The following is a 21,932-nucleotide window of genomic DNA, read 5'->3' as shown; positions in this document are numbered from 1 at the left end:
AGTGGCGGCTCGTGACTGCTCATACGAGGGGCGAAAATTCAAAATAAGTGTTCAGAGTGACGTGTGTCGTTCCTTTTTTCAAAATATGTGTTCTGCGCCTCGAGAGATCCTGTGTGCATCATGTATTTTGTCAAAATAAGTGCTTGCTGCACATGCGTCAAAACCCTTTATGATTAAAGAGACGCTCACGTTCACAAAATACACGCAAGACACACCCTTAACAGTAAACTTTGATTACGCATGAGATTATGCGAGTATCTGGCAAACGCGTCTCTTTTATTATCATAAACTCTTTAGACGCATCTGCAGCAGGCACTTATTTTGACAAGACAGGTGATGCACACAGGATCTCTCGACACATATTTTAAAAAAGGAACCACACACATGATGGGCTACATACATGTTGTGACGAACTTCGCATCATTTGCCCTTAAAAAAAGTCACCGGCCGCCACTGATATGAAAAAAAGGGTCAAAAACCTCAGAGGTAAATATTGGCACCAAATGTATATATATGCACTTTAATGGTTCATATTTGGACCTTTTACAAGAGGGGTACTGCCCCAGTTATTATTATTAACATTATTGGTCAAACATAAACATTTCTAATAATAATCTCTAAACAACATGTTTCTTAGATCTTCCAGGAAAATAAAAATGTCTGACACATTTAAAGGCATCCTGTATGGTTTAAGTGAAGGGTATTTCACCTTTCTGTGCACGTTCTGTAACTGCCCGTCAGATCTTTCCCACAGTTTCCATAGGTATCACCTGCTTTATTGACATCAATAAAGCACTTGTCAACAGCAGAACGAGCACCTGAAATTTAGAGATAGACAATTTACTACACAAACATGATTCTGCAAAAATAAAGAGATTTCAGTCACACTTCGACTAAAAGTGTCAATGTTACAAACTTTAGTAAATCCCATCTGGAAATCGCAAACTACAGTAGGCCATGTGAGGTGATGATGGAGGTATGCAAACCTTTCATAATTAAAGACTTGATGTTTAACACACAAGCAAAATATTAACGTGTGTTCAAAAACTGTACTACAAGTAAATCTGCACTGCAGTGGATTTGGTGAAAACCACAGAACAAGAAAAAAATATGAAGCAATGATGACTTTACATCATACAACATTACTCAAAAGAATTAAGTAATGTTTGTACCAAACACACTGTACTAAATCATTGGTACGCAATCATAGCAAATGTTACACCGTGTCCTAACTAGACGTTGGACGGCTGCATCCGAAAACTTAAACAGTTGACTTTTTTATGAGGCAATGACTTCACTGGCATGAAGGCAGCTCAGAGAAACACATTCAGATAGCCTTCATAGGCAGCGTAATGAAATTCTGTTGATAAAACGTCTCGTTCTGGTTCTTCATTCTGATTGGTTAAAACGCGTTCTTAGCCGTGATAAAATACCCCGGTAAACCCACGGTTCAGACCGCATTACAAGTATCACTGCGCCACTGTTGCTGCATACTGATTTATGAAAATAAACATCACACTCTTTAATCATTTTTTTATTTTTCTACATTTGCACAATTATGGCGATATCCAGATAAATGTCAATAAATATTGTTGAGTCATTTCGTCAATAAAGAGAAAACGTTCTCTGAGTTGTTTTAGTCTTAAATTGATATTTCCGCTATTATCCACTAGATGGCAATCTTACCCAACTTAAACACTGAGGCATTCACTCAACACAACAGCGTTGTGGTGGATTTAGCGTGACGTGTAAGTTTTGATAGCTCTGAATCTGATCTCTTACAAAAGTTCTTCACAAAAATGGAATTATCTCCGAAAATTCTGAAAATTTGAGAGGTGATTACTGATAAAAGAACAAATGAAGGTAGGATGAAACGTTTTTTGTTGTTGTTGTTGTTGGAAAGCGGATGGTCTGCTCTTTAATTTGATATTTAATGTTTATTTAAAGAATATAATTTTTCTGTAAGGCAATAAACTAAAACTGGGTGGCAACTTAAAAAAAAAAAACGCTGACGGGGAAAGAGTTAAGCATGCTTCCAAGCATATTTGATCATCACTTCAACAGTTGCACGATATAAATGATAATTCATATTTTAGATAAATGTTGATTTATAAAAATAAACACCACAGTCTTAAGTCATATTTTCTTTGTTGCGTCTGTGTTGGTTGGGAACTGCTCTGTTTCAGCCACCATTGATTCTGAGGAACTACTTTGTTTGGCGGAAGAGTAATATTTGTACTAATATAATTACAACTTATTTGTGTTTCATTTTGTGAAACCCTGCTATGCATATGAAGTAGCCGTTTTATAAACGCAATAAACCCCGCGAAGCAGTGGGGTTACAGTGCATTTCATAACAGCTTCGCGTCGTGCCTAACAATGCCCCTTAGCTGTTATAAAATGCACTGGTAACCCACTGCTTCGCGGGGTCTACTGCTCTATTGAAATATACACAGAGAGCGCCTTTGTGATAATTAATTAAATTTTTGAATACTACAATACTAAGTTCTCACTAGTAATGCAATTAAAAATGTGTAAAACCTTAAAATATAACTAAATGTGTGCTCCTGACACTTCCTTGGCAAGACTCGACCAATGTTATAGACCGTTTCATCGGGCGCGCGTGCGGTGACACGATACGCGTCTGGTCCGAAGTTTACTTCCGGTTTCTGTTTGTTTAATGGTCTACCTCGTGGAAAATAACAAATGTTTTGGGTTCCTGTATAATCTACGTGTTGTTTATTTTGCTTGTTATATAAATAAACTACTTTGTTGTTATTTATTCTTCGCAGAGTTTACAGGAAGTTACATGATGACCACGAAAGCCGCTTGTTTATGTTGTTACTGCTGAAACCGTCTACAAAGTGAACAAATACACTTTTTCATAATACTCAACAAAAAACACAGTAGGGTCATAATTATAATATGTGACTTTTAAGGATACTGAAGGATAAACCTTAGACAAAGATCATGTTTTAAGGGAAAAGTAAGACATTACAGTCATGGTTCAACTGTGAAACATTACCTTTTCCCCAGAGAGAAAGACACTGTTGCTCCAAGGTCAGACACATGCCCGTATAACAATAAGCCTTGCCATCTTCGCAAACGTTACCATCCATCAGGTAAAAGTTAGCCGGGCAGGACTCTGATTTCCCATCACAGTACTCAGGCAGGTCACAGGAGCCCGACTTTGGACGACACATCACTCCTTGGCTTTTCAGCTGGTCAGGGTACGAGAGAACCAACCATGATTATATAACCATATGACCACCTACCTATCTGCCATGTTGAACGATAGGATCAAGATACTTATACAGTAGTGTTCAGTACCTTGCACTCATGACAGCAAACTCCATGCGCACACTCCGCTCCAATCTTAAGCGTGCAGTTGTTGGCGTTACAACAGGGACTCGAACACTCCTTCAATACAAGAAACAGACGCTCCGTAAGAGATCAATCGGAAGCAAAGCATGAGATAAAAAGCAATGAAATTCTCCTCACCTCCACTTCTCCACAGTCACACTCCTCTCCATCCTCCAGGTATCCGTTTCCACAGCGCTGACCTCCGTACATGACTCTGGTGTTAGGAGGGTTAAATAAACACTTGTCTCCGCCCGAATTCATGTAGTGTTTCAGCTCCTTTTCATTGCAGGGATTAAAGACACGAGGGTATGGCTCCCTAAGAAGACATTTATATTTTATTATCTTTCCTTAACTCTTTCGCTGCCATTGATGAGATATCTCGTCAATTAAGAGAAAACGCTTTCCCGCCAATGACGAGATTTTCCGCCTTTCCGCAGTACCGTTATTATCCACCAGGTGGCGCACTTCCGCAACTTATACAACCCTGAAGTAGCGCCTCACGTGAAAGAGAAAGAACTCCGTGTATGTTTTAAAGATCGCTTTGCATCTGATCTCTATCAAAAGTCCTTCGCAAAAATGGAATTATCTCAGCTTTTTGCTCAAAATTGGGTGTTTTTGAAGAAACCTACCCATGTTTGAGAGGTGATTACAAGAGAACTAATGAAGGTAGGATGAAACGGGGTTTTTTTGTTTGAAAGCAGAGGGTCTGTTCTTTCATCTGATATATTGCTTGTTTATATATTTTTTTTTACTTTTGTGAAAATAATGAAAAATGCTGGCGCTGGCTGGCAACTTTTTTTTTAAACGCTGGCAGGGAAAGAGTTAATAATATCTGTAGAGCTAGTCCCAACTAAGAAACTATTAATACTCTTTTCACATTTCTTATCTGTACTTGCAAGGATAGGGACATCCGTGTATGTAGTACGTACTAAAGCCCAAGTTCTCACCCTGTAGCAGCAGCCATGATGCAGCCTCCATCCTGAGGCAGGGCCTTACAGCAGCCTGGACTATCGTGACTCATGCCAAAATTATGGCCCATCTCATGAGCCATTGTGGCCGCGACCCCAAACGCAAGGACTGAGTGATCCTATAAAAAGAAAGAGGCAGACAAAAAAGCAACAGTTAGGGTACACAGACCCCAAAAAAGAAAAACGCAATGGAAAAATGGGGTAGGTCTTTTTACCGAATTGACTCCACCTGACTGGTATTCTGAACACATGGCTTTAAGAGGTGCCAGACCAATGATGGTGCCTTGAAATGAAACACCCCTGTGAACACAGTTCAAACAAATGTTTATACAACAATAAAACAATAACAAAATCTAATCAGACTCATGTTGTTCCAATTTTTTATGTAATGTTTAAACATTTAAACATGTAGGGCTCTATCATACACCCGGCACAATGTAGCGCAATGCGCAACGCAAGTGTCTTTTGCTAGTTTCAACCTGGCGCAATGATCATTTTCACGTTTAGCGCCACGTTGTTTAAATAGCAAATGCATTTGTGCCCAATTTAGCACCCATGGGCGTTCTGGTCTGAAAACGAAGTGTGTTCAGGCGCATTGTTGGCGCGTTGCTTTTTTTGAGGCAACTAAAATAGACTATTGTTTTTTGTTATTTAATTAGCGCATTAGTAATATGCGCCTATAATATTTTTGAGTCTCTTGGACATAAATGAGGACTGATTATGAGACATTAGAAGGCGTAAAGAGCTGCTTCACCTGTAGCCTGGTAAGTAAATAAATGCTTTACTTTAAACAAATGCATCTGTTTTTAAATGTTTTTTAAATGCTACTCCACGGATTTATTGTATATGATGACTCTGTACCTGTGGATATGGTGAGATGAGAAACATTTTAAGTAATGCTTTTTAAAAATCCCATGGCACTGTTCTAGTGCTGAAACGCTTCGGCTCTCCGTGCGTTTGTAAATTCTTAATCTCTTGTTTGTATTTTTAGAGTACAAACCTTATATTTGCTAATTATTTTACATTTGCAAATATGCAAATGATTATGTAGGATATCAATACATTTACAGCAATTAAAAGCCTGCTATTTTTACTGTCATAACTGAAAGAAAACGCGTTTTAAAGTTAATAAAAAAATAACAATTTCAATACTAGTTAAAACAACACATTTATTTAACATTAATCTTAAACTGGGGATCTTCTTCCTCCGCCTAGTTTTTCAGTTTACAAATTCCGTCATCAAAATAGGGATTAGACATAGCGCCAGCGCAACTGGCTTTTAAAGGGAATGAAAGCTGAGACTCTCATTGGTTTATTGCACGTTATGCCCAAAACATACCCATTACTCATTATGAGAATAGGAACAACCCTTTTCGACAGTTTTCTACAAACCATTTTTCCTGTCGTTAAAATAGCAAAAGAGGCATCGGACACGCCCATTCAGACCCTCCGCCGTGTGCTTCAGACAATGCGCTTAGATCGTTATAATAGGGCACAAAGACTTAAATTTAGTTTGTTTCTCAAGAAACATGTTTCATTGTGGTATGAACTTAGTTTCAGATGTTTCTTCTAAAATAGCTTCGAGATATAAAAAATAGGAACAAATAAATGCAATAACAGTATGAAGCCATGAAGTTAATATAGATTGTACAAGAAAAAAAAATGGATTTGATTACAATTTATTAATTTATTATTAAAATATTTAATAATATGGACTTTTGATTGCAGACTCTTTTGAAACTCTAATGGAGACATTTGGGAGATTTTCTCAAAAGAAATATCTGAGATGCAGAAGACTTAAAGGCAGGATAGGCAGGAATTATCTAAAAAAACCTTTTATACAAATTTGTTTAAAGGGATAGTTCGGCCAAAAACTATATTAAACCCATGATTTACTCACCCCCAAGCTGTCCGAGTTGCATATGTCCATCGTTTTTCAGACAAACACATTTTCGGATATTTTAGAAAATATTTTAGATCTTTCTGTTGATTAAATGTAATGTTACGGGGTCCAGCAATAGTCCACGACCTTCAAGTCCAAAAAAAGTGCGTCCATCCTTCACAAATTAAATCCAAACGGCTCCAGGGTGATAAACAAAGGTCTTCTGAGGGTAATCTGTGCGGTGTTGTTGTAGAAATATCCATATTTAAAATTTTATTAACGTAATTAACTACCTTCCGGTAGCGCCGCCATCTTAGGCCCTGTTCCAATATCCGCACTTCCGCCATTGTGCCCCTCAACGCGCGTTCTCGCTAAGGGGTGCGAGACCGTAGGGTGTCCCGATTCTCTAATGTTGTTCTCCAGGGGTGATCATAAGTGCACTTAATGCACCCCTTTCGCAAGTGCGCATCAAACCGCACTTTGCTATAGGCTATTACCCAGAATCCTTGTAGTGTCTTGACGTTTCGAACCGCTAACCAATGAGGGAGCAAAACGGTTGCTATGGTCGGACGCCGGGAAAACTCAGAAGTAAAACATTTCAAAAGTTTACTTCACAAAGATTAGTTTAATGAGGAATTTTATACTCATAAAATAATAAAGTTTAATGTCTTACTTCAGTAATATGTCATGAAACATATGTATTAGTGATAATATTAGCTTACATTTGACTTTATAATACATTAATTGTGAAATTACTAACAGCTGGAAAACGCTCTGAGCGGGAGTCAAACCAGCAATCGATCCGCCATGTGAGTCGAACGCTCCGAAAGCCCGGGCACACTTCAGCACCCTCTGCGTCCATCTCTGTCATGCGAACGCATGTGTGCGGGAGACAGAACCGGGTACGTAGAGTGAAGCACCCGCATAATGGACCTATTGGGAGATTAGGGAATGATATTTACTCACTGCACCGCCTTCATACACTAGCTGGTCTCTGTTGCAACAGCAAATAACATCTTCTATACAGATAACTCATTTATGTAGTATATATCGCGGTAATGATTACAAGGTAGTAAAAAGATGAATGGACAGATAACCTCATGACCAGGGTAGAATAATTCATTTCAAAGCTTGTTATTTTATTCTTAAAACAAACATTTAAGATGTTTTTAAGTAAATATTTGAGAACTTCTTAAGAAATGTTCAAGAATTGCACTTAGGAACATTCTTACGAACTTCTTATAATTTATTTAAAGAACTTTCTTATTTTTTGTCTTAAGAATGTTTTCGTGAATCCAGCCCCAAATCACAACAGAAGTTACGTAGATAGTGACGTGTGCAAAACTCTCCCAATTCTGCTCTTCGCAGCTTTGGACCCTTGCACACTTACTCCGCTAAATGCACTTTCAAGTGTCCACTTCGCGAAAGACCTTAGGACGTAGTGCGGATATTGGGACAGGGCCTTAGACTCATCCGCATTCAGGATGAGAGCTTACGCACCGTACAGCGGTTTCTCTGCTGCTGCTCTGTCCCCCCACCCTCCGAATTTGTCATACGTCACTAAGAAAAGTGCGTACACTAGCTAATACTCTCTCCTGAGTCTAAGATGGCGGCGCTACCGGAAGGTAGTTAATTACGTTAATAAAATTTTAAATATGGATATTTCTACAACAACACCGCACGGATTACCCTCAGAAGACCTTTGTTTATCATCCTGGAGCCGTTTGGATTTAATTTGTGAGGATGGACGCACTTTTTTTGGACTTGAAGGTCGTGGACTATTGCTGGACCCCGTAACATTACATTTAATCAACAGAAAGATCTAAAATATTTTCTAAAATATCCGAAAATGTGTTTGTCTGAAAAACGATGGACATATGCAACTCGGACAGCTTGGGGGTGGGTGGATCATGGGTTTGGTATCGTTTTTGGCCGAACTATCCCTTTAAACTGTCTCTATATATCAACACACAAGTAAAATGTAAGCACTCTGAAAAAGAGAGTATAAAAATCGAGCGTCCGCAGACCTCCCACGACAGCCCCAAACACAGCCCATTTTTTCATTTACTCCACCCCTACCTTCTGGGTTTCTTCTAAAGCCACGCCCCAAAACACATGAACGCGCGACGCTGACCGGCTCTGCTGGGAGAAGCATTTACCTCAGACGAGCGGAGAGGAAGGAGCGCGGTGCATGTAGTAACATCATGTCACAATCACATGTAATAATACATTTAACTTTATCACTATGAATATAAACAGATAGGATGGCTTTAAGTACTCTCTATTAAGCCAGTGTTTTGCATGGAAGAGTTTCCGTGATGAAAGCATTGTTGACTCTGATGAGGACTACACTCCACAGACAATACCGCTACCGCATCATCGACTCGAGGAAAAGCCACGTGATATTTACTCTCGTTTGATTGCTTCGTATATTCCTTTTTTTGCCTTGTTTGCCGTCGCTGACTGGATATGCAGGTACTGTGAGTTGTGAATGCACTTTCTCTGCCATACTTTTGCTCTTCCTAGAGTGCCTCGTGCACGTTCAAATCAATCGGGTGTGCGCATGTGTGGACAGATCCCATAGCAACGGGTGGTGCCATGGTCACGAGAGAGAGTGATAGTCGTGCAAGCCTATCATTTGTTTCATCCCGAATGGAAATAATTAGCTGTGTTTAAAACATTTGTGAGAGGTCTACAGACACTCGAGTTTTATACTCTGTTTTTCAGAGTACTTACATTTAAATTATGTATTTGTATATAAAGACAGTTTAAACAAATTTGTAAAAAAGTTTTTTAGATAATTCCTGCCTACCCTGCCTTTAAGGATTCGCTTTCCTTTTTAGTCTCTGAGAAATAACTGTGATGTTCCAGAGATCTTATCTGTGATTTTTCTTATGGGATGGGATATAGCAAGTCCTACAGAATAGTGGAGAGCAGGGGCGAAAGTACAATTTTTCTGAAAAATGTCATTTTAAAAAATAATGTTTTAGACAGAGATATATTTTTGCTGTGGTCTAGGTGGAATTTTAACCTAATTTAAAACGACTTTAGTATAATTTCACTTTGAACATAAGTAGCACATTGTTACTTTTGACCCTGTCAGCTGGAATGAAAGTAACACACAGGTAAGTGAAAAGTAACAAAACAGAACAAGAAACACTTGTTTTTAGTAAATATACATGACTATGACCTTGTTAATATGTAACTGCAATCATTTTTGTCATTTATCTTTGCAAAAAATATCGTAAATTTCACTTTCATCAAATGTTTCAAAAGCAACCTGACAGTACAAACTTGAATTGTTGAGAATAAAAAAAAGTTTACAACAGCATGAACACTGTGAAAAGTAAATTCAATTAAATTACAATAATATAAATTCTCAACATAATGCAACAGAATTAGCCACGAGTAACAAGTGTTACTTTCGTCCCGACAGGAACTCCAGACATTTAAACCCGATTAACTTTTATTTTGAAAAACTCTGAGATGTGTTAGAGAACTAACCTGTAGATTGATCAGTAGTGTAACACATGAAACCAGAAACACAACATGTTATAAGCAAAAAATGACGGTTTTAAGAATTTTATTATCATTGTCAAAAACAGCTTTCTGGACCTACACACGCAAAACGATATGTGCTTGTATCTGCTGATTCTGATTATAGGCCGATATATCGGTGCATCCCTAATAACAGTTTCATATGTTAATGAGGTGGGACTCACGTTACAAGTTGAGCGTTGTCATTCGGCAACTTTGGAAGCTGTTTCCTCCTCCATGTGAGAAATGCACCCAGGGTGCTGTAGGGGTTGTCGCTCACGCTGATCTTGTCCTGATCGTTCCAGATCTCCAACCAGATCAGGGCCACACGGATGTTCAGTGCTTTGTAATACTGGGGACATCAAATCACACAAAAGACGGCGTTAAAGTTTCACTTACAGATATGGGTAGGAAAAATGTCTGTAATATCGCATTCTTACCTTATCCACATAGTTAGCAGCTTCAAGCAGTTTCGCCTTGGTCTTTTCAAGGTCCTGACCATGTTTCACAAACTGCACAAAGACCGTAAGAATTAAAAAGTTGACACTTACCAAAAGTGACAGTGTCTTCAATCTACACATTTCTTTTATCACTATGGGATCAAACCCATGACCTTTGCATTGCTAATGCAATATTCTATTGAGCCACCGAAGTTGTTATGCCAAGCGGTTTAGGGGAACAAAAATGTGTTGACATGGTCGACCAAAAATATAATTATTTTGATAAAATGTGGTATTGTTTGCAATACACTGACGATGTTTTATAACATTGATTTTATTTTACAATATATTTATTCAAGTCAACTTTGACAGTAAGGACTTTACCTCAGCGTGGTCGGCAACCACCATCAGCTCCACATATTTCATGCTACTACTGACATCTCTTCTGTCCTGCCGTGAAAAACAATAAGATCAAAAAATCTATTATTAATCTTTTATGAAGTGATGCTGAGTCACTGCCACCATATCTGACTTATGGTTAAATGATGACTAACTGAGACTGGTGAACATCCTGTGTCTTCGTTTGGGACAGACAGTCTATTCATTCACATCAACACAAAGAACAATGTATCTTTAGTGTATTCAACTAGTCAGATTTTCTAATTTAAGCGTTACGGTATGGTACTTTCCACTAATAGTCTAATCTTGTAAGGCCAAACGAAATATTACTTCAGCTCATTGTTACACAAGTTTTTAATTCATTTTCTATATCGATTTTGTTCTGTATGAAAACATGCTTAAATTATTTTCTGAAAAATTGGCAATAATGCAATTAACCCAAACCATTGGTCAAATACAGTAAATATTAAACAGTCTCACCCTGTGGATGTGCTCAGGATGCGCCATCTCATCCATCAGCATTTGAAGGCTTTCCGTGTGATTCCCATCACCATGGTGATGTCCGCAAGTGCCCGTGGGTAGTTTCAGACTCTGAATGTTGTATACAGCATGTCCCTGAGGTTGTGATTGGTTAGTTAGCGGTTCGATCATGTAGCTTACGCTGTGATTGACCGTTATCATGCCCCTGCAAAATTATAAAAAAAAAATGACATTTTAACATTAATGTGGAAAAACATGATCACGGACATTTAAACAGGATGGAGAACTCTCTGCTGTGCACAAACGATCTTCATCCCGGATGGGAGGGTGAAGAAAAGAGGGAATAAAACGGAATTGATGGCCAATTTGTGTTTATTCAGAACTGTGTGTGATTTTTTTGTTTCCTGGATAACCGAGTATTTCCCAAACACACAAACTTATACACAGTTCACAGATGAATAAAAATGCACGCAATGCAACAATACAAAAGAGTTTCGAAACAATATACAAAAATGAGGCAAAATTAAATATTATGATTAACAAATACACATCCGCTACAAAGGAAAAATAGTTTGTACTTCGAGTGGAATTTTGCCCCGCAGCTGTGAGACCATCTGGTATGATGTGTGCATATAGACAGATTAATGATATTCCCTCTTCTCCAATGAAATTCCCTCTCACTCGAGCTTAAAGACGTTCACTGCACTTTTTGGAAGCCATTAAGAATCGGTCATTCCTACTTTAGCTTGTTGCCTTACAAGACCTCAGACAGGAAACGTGGTCTCTCTGATCTCTAAACAGGACTCTATACATCTACTCTCAGTCCACTCGGAGATCTGGCCAATGCTGATACAATAAACTCACTCAACTTAAATTCCTGGGTGCTGAAGCAATAACTGTTGCTTTTGTGCAACGTGGCCATCTTGTTATGATGTGCATGTTTCTGGCTAATTTAGTGAAGGATTGTGATGGTTCCAAATGGTTACCCATAAATACAAAATATAGAAATATCTCATCATTAGATTATAAGACTTTAGCCTGAATTTCACATTTATGCATCCACTCACCTGAGTCCATCACAGGTACTGAGGACAACACTGGACCACTGAAATCCTTTGACTGCCCCGTGATAATAACAGTGATCCTGAAACCAAGACAGAATAATATCAACATTACATGAAATAAAGGAGAAAACTACTCCTGTATATGAAAAATAAATATCCAAAATGTGGGAATGCTACATGAATTTCTTAATTTAATCTACTGTTAGATTTTCATAACATTAAAGGGGACATTTCACAAGATGTCTTTTTAAGATGTCAAATAAATCTTTTGTGTACCCAAAGTACCTATGTGAAGTTCTAGCTCAAAAAAAACCATATAGATAATTTATTATAAAATGTTAAAAGTGTGTTTTTGTGTGTTTCCTTTTAAATGCAAATGAGCTGATCTCATGCACTAAATGGCAGTGCCATTGTTGGATAGCAGGGTTTCCCGCAGCACTTAGCAGTTCGGGCGGCCCGCCTAAAGCCCGGGATACACTGCACGATAATTGGCTGTCCCAGACGAAAGATTGCCATCGTGAAACTATCGTCGCGATTTCTGTGATCGTGGCTCTCCATCGGTGGTCCTATGTCGTACAGTGAGAGAGGTTCAAAGACGGCCGTTTTCTCGGTCTTGCGTCCAAAGATAGCCTACGATAGTTTTCTGGCAGTCTCAGAAATTCGGCATGATCACCGCACAGTGTGTTTGCTGCTACGACCTGCGCGCCGGTATTTGTTTACCACGAGCGCATGGTGGTGACGTTGCGCAACGTGTGACACAGCCGCCGAAGATTCCGTGTCATCATCGTACAGTCTACATGCCTCTCGTACCCGAGTTTAAACGATGCATGTCGCACAGTGTGATAAGGTAATGATCTTATAAGAGGCCAAAAATCGTGCAGTGTATTCCGGGCTTAAGGTAGAAAATCCTACCGCCTTAACTAGGTCGTCCAAAAAAAAATTTGCTGCACGAAAGGCCATCAAGTGCATCTTGGAGAATAGCGCAAGCGTGCACGCGCGCAACACGGCCGAAATGAGATAAAGACGTGGTCCGTCACTGTCTGGAGGATAGCCAGTTGATAAAATGCGTGTCCGTGAGAACTGTAAGTGGACTTATATTTTGGGTTTAGTTACGCCTGTTATTGTATTCGTCTATAGTTCTTGCAAATTTAAAGTAAGTTAGCTGGTAATTTTATTGTTTGAGCAACCTGCTAGCTGGGTTGCACGTGCCTATTGATTCGATATAATTGTTGATCGCTCTTGCTCACGTTATTTATGTGCATTATTTACATGCTACAGTAGTTACACTCCTTTAAGATAATGTAATTAATAATGGTAAATAATCAGTTTTTACAATTTTCGGCCTATCTATCATCGTTCGCCAGACGTTCTACAACATCTGCTTTAGTTTGTGTTTATTAACCCTTTAGTTTCACTTTATCACAGAGCTATTTTCCGTTAAAGGGTATCTGTTAAAACATTGAATTCATTAATAATCTAGCATGTGTTTGTTTTCTGTCATAGTTTCTTCAAAATTAAGTTTTATTGAGTGTTTTAAATTTAAAAAAATTAAAAAATGTCATGAAGTGTACGCCCCGCCCCTTTGATTGTCATGCTCCCGGCCCCTCCCACCTGCCAACCCTACCACCTTAACTAACAAATTTTCTGCAGGAAACCCTGGATAGTGCAGATTAAGGGGTGATATAATCCCCTTCTGACATCACAAAGGGGGCAAATTTCAATGATCTAATTTTTTCACATGCTTGCAGAGAATGGTTTACCAAAACTAAGTTACTGGTTTGATCTTTTACACATTTTCTATGTTACAAGCATTAGGGACCCAATTATAGCACTAAAACATGGAAAAAGTCAGATATGTCCCCTTTAACACTTACTAAACAGATAAAAGCAAACAAATGCTGTTCCTCTCTGTTTCCTGAGTGTCTTATAGTTGACCGTAACTAATGGCATAACCTGGCATAAGATAAGCATGACAACATAATCTATCCAGATGTTAGTGGTTCTATACACTTACCTTGATGGAAGGTTTGGAAAACTGTCGGATTCCATTCGGATCGTACCATATCTCTTGATATCCAGGTGAGAAGAGCTCCCTTGGAGAGGACACATAAAATGTATTTAATCACTTAATGTTATTCCACAGCTGTTAATACCAAACAACGTCCTTCAGGAAAAACAAACAAATTCAGCATGTTTTCATTTCTTCCCCGGAGCCAAAGATGAGCCAGAATTTGACCCTTACTGAGTGCAGTTATTCTCTGATTATTTTTTGTATTTAAATTGGATTTCTACAAAGAAAATGGCTGACAGTGAAAGTCATTTTCCTTTAAGCGCCTAAAGCTCATTAAATATTAATCTGAAAGAAAATTTTTCAGTTTGAGCATCAGAGAAAGATTTATTTTACAGTAGTTGATTTCTGATAACAAGGGAAGAAAATGACAAGTAATTTACCTTTGTTTATATATCATATAGACGGTTTTATCGGATGCAAGTGCGGTGACGTGATTACGCGTCTGGCCAGAACTTTACTTCTGGTTTCTGTTTGTTTAATGGTCTGACTAGTTGTTAAACTGAACTCTTGAACAAATACTTTGTCGAAAATATCAAATATTTTGGTTTCCTGGGTAGTCTATGTGTTGTTTATTTTGCTTGTTATATAAATAAACTACTTTAAAAGTACTTCGTTGCTATTTATTCTTAGCGGAGTTTACTAGAAGTTACGCATTGACCACGAAAGCCGCTTGTTTATGTTGTTTCTGCTGAAACTGTCTATATGAAGATATTTTGAGGAATGTTTGTAACCAACCCGTTTGTGGACACCATTCCTTTCAATAGTAGGAAAAAATACACTGTAAAACAATTCTGTAGAAATTACAGTATTACTGGGTATTACTGGCAACTAGCTGCCAGTAACTTACTGTAGATTTTACATTTATGTTATTTACTAGCAAAAGTTTGTTCAAAGTTAAATGAACATGAAACATTTTCACTATTTATCATCTACAGTAAGTTACTGGCAACCAGCTGCATAATTACAGCAATTTTTTTACAGTGTAATACTATGGAAGTGAACAACATGAGGGTGACTATATGATGACAGAATTTGTATTTTTTGTGTGAACTATTAAAGTATATAGTGAAGTATATAGTGCATAATAATGATATACCAAATGCTCTGATCACATATTATACATTCATCAAATACTTTCACTTAAAGCAACACTAAACAGTTTTTTAAACCTTAAAATAACGTTTCCAAAAAGTTTCAGTCGTTCATCCACTCGAAACAGGGTGAACGGCACTTTCACATTCGCTTTGCAGCCCTCTATCGGCCAAAACCGCACTAAAGAAGTTTCCAACCGTCGGGGTCGCGGTCCTGTAGTTCAAGTGAAAACTACAAAAACTTGCTTTACGGCAGACCTACAATCCAATCAGAGCCAGCTTTGCTGCAGTTGGCTAAATTATTTACGACAGTGGTAATGGACAATTCCGCTTCCAACCTGTAGGGGGAGCAAAGAGCAAAAACTCTTTAGTGTTGCTTTAAAATCTGCTTAATCCAGCGCTCAGGCCATTCAGAAATACCGGATTGATGGCAAAATCCACTTAGTCTGATCAAAAATGCTCATTTACAAAAAAACATGTCAGGGTTTTGCATTTGAGGTCCTCAAATGTTAGCAATGATGGCCATTGGCTATTGTTAAATTAACAATATCTTTAATAAAATCAAACTGAATCACAAAAAATCTTTATATGCAAATCTGACATGACAATTTGACAAATTGCGCTTATTCTCTCTCTCTCTCTCTCTCTCTCTCTCTCTCTCTCTCTCTCTCTCTCTCTCTCTCTCTCTCTCTCTCTCTCTCTCACTCTCTCCAAATAAATCTTGCGAGTCTGTTCATTGTTTGTATTAGTAGGCCCAACAGCACTTGCTCTGAACACACTCCAGACCTACTGGGCTGTGACCCCCCATCACCCTCACACAAGAACACCCACCAGGCTACACAAGTCTGCTGTGACCCTGCTGGGGCCATGGATCTCAGCCAGCGAAAGAAATTCAGAGATGGATGAGTTCATATGGTCCTTCATTAATAAGCGAGTAGTTCAGTGAATTGTTGAATGCACTATGAAGTTATCAAATGCATGTAAATGTTGCATGTTTAAATATAAATATTTACTGTGCAATACATAGTCATGTTTGTGTGACTGTAGAGCACGCCATCATAAAAAACTTGGCAAACATGATCCTGTTGGATAAAATTTATGAATGCATGGGCACTTAAGCATGACTAGAGGGCACAACCATAATAGCATGTCAAATCTATAACAAGAACCAGAACTGTGCCCTACAAATGTGCTGTATCACACTATCATCAAACATCATATAGATGCTAACATCTGTATATTCTGAGCATGCAGGTCACATTTAATGAACAATCTGCTTTTTAGATAAATAATTTTCCTATTTCTCTTATAATAGCAGAGGACAATTTGAGACACAGTATCTACACTTTTAAAAATAAAGGTGCTTAACTCATTCCCTGCCATGAGTTAAAAAGTTGCCCACTAGCATTTTTTGTGATTTTCACAAGTTTCACAAAATGCCTTCCAGAAAAGTTTTAGTCTTAAAATATATAAATACATACAAATATATCATTAAAGAAAAGACCTGCTTTCAAATAAACAAATAAACAAACAAAACGGAGGAAAAAAAACTTTCATCCTATCTTCATTTGTTCTCTTTTTATAACCTCTTAAATATGGGTTTCTTTAAAAATACAAAATATTGAACAAAAAGCTGAAAAAATTACATTTTTGTAAAGGAATTTATTAGAGATCAGATTCAGAACGATTATCAAAACATACACTGAGTTTAAAATGTTGTTAAATTATTTTTTGCTTCAGTTTTTATAAATCGGATAAGAGCGCCATCTAGTGGATAATTGCAAAATTACAGATTACCGTAAAAACTCGCCAGGAAAACGATAATAAACAATAAATAATTGCATTTTTGTAATAGGAATTTATTAGAGATCAGATTCAAAATGATTATCAAAACATACACTGAGTTTAAAATGTTGTTAAATTATTTTTGCTTCATTTTTTTATAAATCAGATAAGAGTAACATCTAGTGGATAATCGCGAAATTACAGATTACCGTAAAAACTCGCCAGGAAAACGATAATAAACAATAAATAAATAATAGCTGTTTTGTAAAGGAATTTATTAGAGATCAGATTCAGAACGATTATCAAAACATACACAGAGTTTAAAATGGTGTTAAATTATTTTTGCTTCAGTTTTTTATAAATCGGATAAGATCGCCATCTAGTAGATAATCGCCAAATTACAGATTACTGTAAAAACTGTAAAAACTCGCCAGGAAAACAATAATAAACAATAAATAATTGCATTTTTGTAATAGGAATTTATTAGAGATCAGATTCAGAACGATTATCAAAACATACACGGAGTTTAAAATGGTGTTAAATTATTTTTTGCTCCGTTTTTTATAAATCGGATAAGATCGCCATCTAGTGGATAATCGCCAAATTACAGATTACTGTAAAAACTCGCCAGGAAAACGATAATAAACAATAAATAATAGCATTTTTGTAAAGGAATTTATTAGAGATCAGATTCAGAACGATTATCAAAACATACATGGAGTTTAAAATGGTGTTAAATTATTTTTGCTTCAGTTTTTATAAATCAGATAAAAGAGCCATCTAGCAGATAATCGCGAAATTACAGATTACCGTAAAAACTCGTCAGGTAAACATCATTGACAAGGAAATGTTTTTTCTTAATTGACGAGATAACGCGTCAATGGCGGGGAAAGAGTTGAAAGGATCTTCACAGCGATGCCATAGAAGAACCATTTTTGGTTCCTCAAAGAACCATTCAGTCTTCTTTAAAACAGAAAGTTTCTTTGAATGTTAAAGGTTCTGAACCATTCAGTCAAAAATGTTCTTCTATGGCATCATAAAGGGTATTTGTACTAGAGTTTGTTTTTGTCAGATTGGATTTTTTTGACATGTAAATGATGTAGCTGTCATTTGTCCTCAGATGCCATCTCTGAATAGTAAAGCTCTCCTGACAGAATTGGGGGCAGCATGCCAGGGGTAGTACATGAGTACATCTGATACTCTACAGTAGCACCTACTTAACAGTGCATGCCTGTTTGATACAAGGGATTTTGCTGAGCAGTTGAAGGAAAGCTAACACAAGCCCACGCTTGCCCAGTGACCTGACACGATGCTATATTAAGGCCAACACTGCCCTAAAACAAAGAATCATATATTAACAATAAACTCACAACTTTCTTTACCTCTGGAAAAAAAGTAAGTGAGAAAGAAATAAGTGGGAAGTATTTCACTGATATAAAGGCATTGCTTATACCAAGCCGGTGATTAGCTAAATTTTTAAGTGGGGTCTTGGCAGTTGTTTTAGCTAAACACTCACCAGCACCTTATGGAAAAGGCAGCTATAAAACATGTCGGCTAAAATAGACCCATGCAGAAGATTTGACTGCGGTCCAAATGAAACTGAGCATGCATGGCAATCCTATACTGACAGTACACCCAGACAATGCATGCATATGATGTTATAGTACACTTTATGTTATTTAAAATTTGCATAAGCTTACTCAGCTCTCTTTCTCATTTCTCTTCATAATGATTATGGATGATATGATCTAAGAGATTGGCACATATCAGATGCAATGATGAAGAGCTTTGTGTTCGAGATGTGGACGTCTGGCAGCAGCTGAAACAAAGAGCTCATTTCAGTACGGAGGGGATCCATCTCAAAGGGTCAGTGGGCCACATTTTCTCCTCATATCGAATGACATCACTCTAAAAGGCGAGCGAGGGAGGGGGCGAGTGAATGAAGAGGAAGGAGGCGAGATAGAAAGATGAAATAAGGACGACACTGAGAGATTGCGTTATGGTGAGGATGAAATAGAGGACATTGGCCGTGGGGGAAGAATGATGTAATTCAACGTCACATGTCATGATGGAGGGGCTCTTATTGTCCTGTGTAAGAGGCATCTTAGTGTTTTAAGTGTGTGGGCCGCACTCATTTTGACAGTCAGCCAGAACCAGGGTCATTTGAAAGTCAAGCATTGATGCATAAAAATCTTTTAGATAAAAGACAACATATAACGTACATAATATAACATATATAATAACATTCATTAGGCGTCTGGAGACTAATAGCCCTTCTGAGATCGTTTGGCACTATATGGAGAAAGCATGCAGAAATAAAGATGGACAGGGACTCAGGAAACACTGAGAATATGATAAACAATCCTAATGCATACGAGTGCAAATGAAAATAGGGAGTTACAAAGAGAGATTGGTGAGTGGTTCACTCCCACAGTAGAAATTTACCAGAGCCCTAAATACATTAAGGTCCCGGTCTCGCCACCCTCCCTAGACCTGAGTCAGCGGTGCCCTGCCTGGATATAAACCCAATTACCCCATCTGAGTCCATGAGGGCAAACATTCATTAGAATAAAAGCTTGCAGGCTTTGCCAACACACATACACACACAAGCTTTCTACTCAAGACTGGGATCGATCTATCCTGGATGACGGCCATTGAACGAAGATTCACAAGTGCTTTTTAAAATTCTGCACATGTACTTCACTTCTATATGGAGCAAAGGAAGTAGGACAAATATGGCCTTACGACCTTTACCTTGGACATCATTTACATTATTGTAAGACCTTAGATCCTTAATAAGAGCTAAGAAATCACAAAATGCATGCTTATGTATCACTATTATCTAGGAGTTGAATAAAAGTATATGATTGTATTTCAAATGAAAAGTTATATGGGAAACCATTTTATTGCCAAACGCACTCCCACCATGCTAAAGTGATGTCGTGCTGTTGCCAGGACATTGCTGTGCAGTTGCTTGGGTATTCGATGGCATTGCTAGCTTTGCTTAGTCAAAAAAGAGTCCATAAAGTATTATATCCTTCTGGTCCCCTCCTTCAATGTCCAATTTATGAAATTATATAAAGCCAGAATGTCAATAAGATGTTTTAATTCAATATGTTAATGAATGAGAGTTCAGTGTCAGTCGGCAGCAGCTGAGGTTTCTGGCACAGTTTTTCTGTACTCACAGTCATCTGTCATGAAATGTAATTAGCATGGATTGTTTCTCTCACTGGGTGACCCGTGAGGATAAAAAGGTTAAACGGTACAGAGAGGGAGAAAGAGAAAGTGTGTGGTCATTTTCATAAAACAAGATGTCAATGAAATAACAGTGTAGGGTCTAAGGCACACTTAGGGTGTTTTCACATCTGTAATTCGGTTCATTTGGTCCGGACCAAAAGCAAAAAATGATACATTGTAACTTTTTTAGCAGATTTGGTTCCATTTCACACCACACTAATTGCTCTGATCCGCACCAGTTGAAACGATCCAAAATTCTGTCATGTGATAAGATCAACATCACTCATTGGCCACATGTATTTGAACGTGTTTCCTAAACGGCTTCACGATTGGTCAGAATCAACGTGCGGCAAATTCCAACGGAACCCCCGGAAGTAAACAAAAGAAGGAAAATACAGCAGACACCATGGACAGATGGCTGCGCGCTGTAATTATGTCTCCGTGGTTGTTATACATAGTTTGTATACAGCACTCTAGACAAACTGTTCATTTTCAGAATGAATCGCGGATGCGGCTTGAAAACAACGGTTTAATGCACTACAAACGGCGAAGACAAAAAATTTCCGAGGCTCCGCCCGCACCTCCTCGCAACTCCAGGTATGTCCGCGATTTGTCACTTTGCTAATATTGCTAATAGAAACGGTCAACAAACACTTCCTCATCCGATAATGCACTGCGCAGTTGACTACAGCAGCTGGTTTAGTCCAAAATGCGCAGTACTTCTGCAGTTAGGTCGGTTCGATCTCGGATCGTGTTCTCACCACAAACAAACCGCTCTAGAGTTCGTTTGAAAGCGTACCGAGACCACCTCTGCAAGCTGGTCTCGGTCCGCTTGTTTGGTCCGCTTTTGGTGCGCACCAGAGTTCGATTGCTGCATTCTCACCTGCCCAAACGAACTGCACCAACTGAGCAATCGAACTCTGGTACGATTCAATCGGACTAAACAAGGCAGGTGTGAAAACCCCCTTAGGTTTAGGAAAATGTGTTTAAAGGGATAGTTCACCCAAAAAACTATTTACGAACCCTCATGTCATTTTAAACCCAGACGTCTTTCTTTGTTCTTTAGAACTCAAATGCAGAAGTGCTGTTTGGCTGTTTCTGGTTAATATAAGAGTGACCTCAGTCACCATCCACTCTCCTAGTAACCAGAAAACCCAGAAAAACAAATATATAAAGAACTCCAATCAACTTGTTTTACTATTTTATATTTTGATTAGTGATGGGTTACTGATGAATTTTTTATTTTGATGAATTAAAGGGGCCATGGCACAAGAGTTTTTTAAGATGTCAAATAAATCTTTGGTGTCCCCAGAGCACATATGTGAAGTTTTAGCTCAAAATACCATATAAATAATTTATTATAGCATGTTAAAATTGCCACGTTGTAGGGGTGTGCAAAAATGTGCCGTTTTGGGTGTGTCCTTTAAAACGCAAAGGAGCTGATGAAATTCAAACAGTGATCACAAAGAGCCAAATTTCAACAACCTATTTTTTTATGTGCTTGAAGAGAATGGTTTACCAAAACTAAGTTACTGGGTTGATCTTTTTCACATTTTTTAGGTTGATAGAAGTACTGGGGACCCAATCATGGCACTTAAACATGAAAAAAGTCAGA

General features: G+C 38.1%; 1 protein-coding gene across 2 annotated transcripts in view; it reads right to left on the bottom strand.

The window, feature by feature from the left end:
* Window positions 1-21,932, bottom strand: part of adam19b (ADAM metallopeptidase domain 19b) — a 34,974-nt gene that overhangs the window by 8,978 nt on the left and 4,064 nt on the right. For both annotated transcript variants that reach the window (XM_055178854.2, XM_055178856.2), the window contains exons 4-15: window positions 14,148-14,226; window positions 12,137-12,213; window positions 11,070-11,274; window positions 10,575-10,640; window positions 10,191-10,262; window positions 9,936-10,102; window positions 4,547-4,631; window positions 4,311-4,450; window positions 3,502-3,679; window positions 3,331-3,420; window positions 3,026-3,221; window positions 710-818 (exon numbers count right to left, since the gene is read on the bottom strand). In XM_055178854.2, coding sequence (XP_055034829.2) covers window positions 710-818; window positions 3,026-3,221; window positions 3,331-3,420; window positions 3,502-3,679; window positions 4,311-4,450; window positions 4,547-4,631; window positions 9,936-10,102; window positions 10,191-10,262; window positions 10,575-10,640; window positions 11,070-11,274; window positions 12,137-12,213; window positions 14,148-14,226 — 1,464 coding nt within the window. The remainder of the gene's footprint in view (window positions 1-709; window positions 819-3,025; window positions 3,222-3,330; window positions 3,421-3,501; window positions 3,680-4,310; window positions 4,451-4,546; window positions 4,632-9,935; window positions 10,103-10,190; window positions 10,263-10,574; window positions 10,641-11,069; window positions 11,275-12,136; window positions 12,214-14,147; window positions 14,227-21,932) is intronic.

Source organism: Misgurnus anguillicaudatus, chromosome 16, assembly GCF_027580225.2.
Source record: "Misgurnus anguillicaudatus chromosome 16, ASM2758022v2, whole genome shotgun sequence".
Taxonomy (NCBI): Eukaryota; Metazoa; Chordata; class Actinopteri; order Cypriniformes; family Cobitidae; genus Misgurnus; species Misgurnus anguillicaudatus.
The sequence above is the reverse complement of the archived record's forward strand: the minus strand, read 5'-3'. Positions and strand labels throughout refer to the sequence as shown.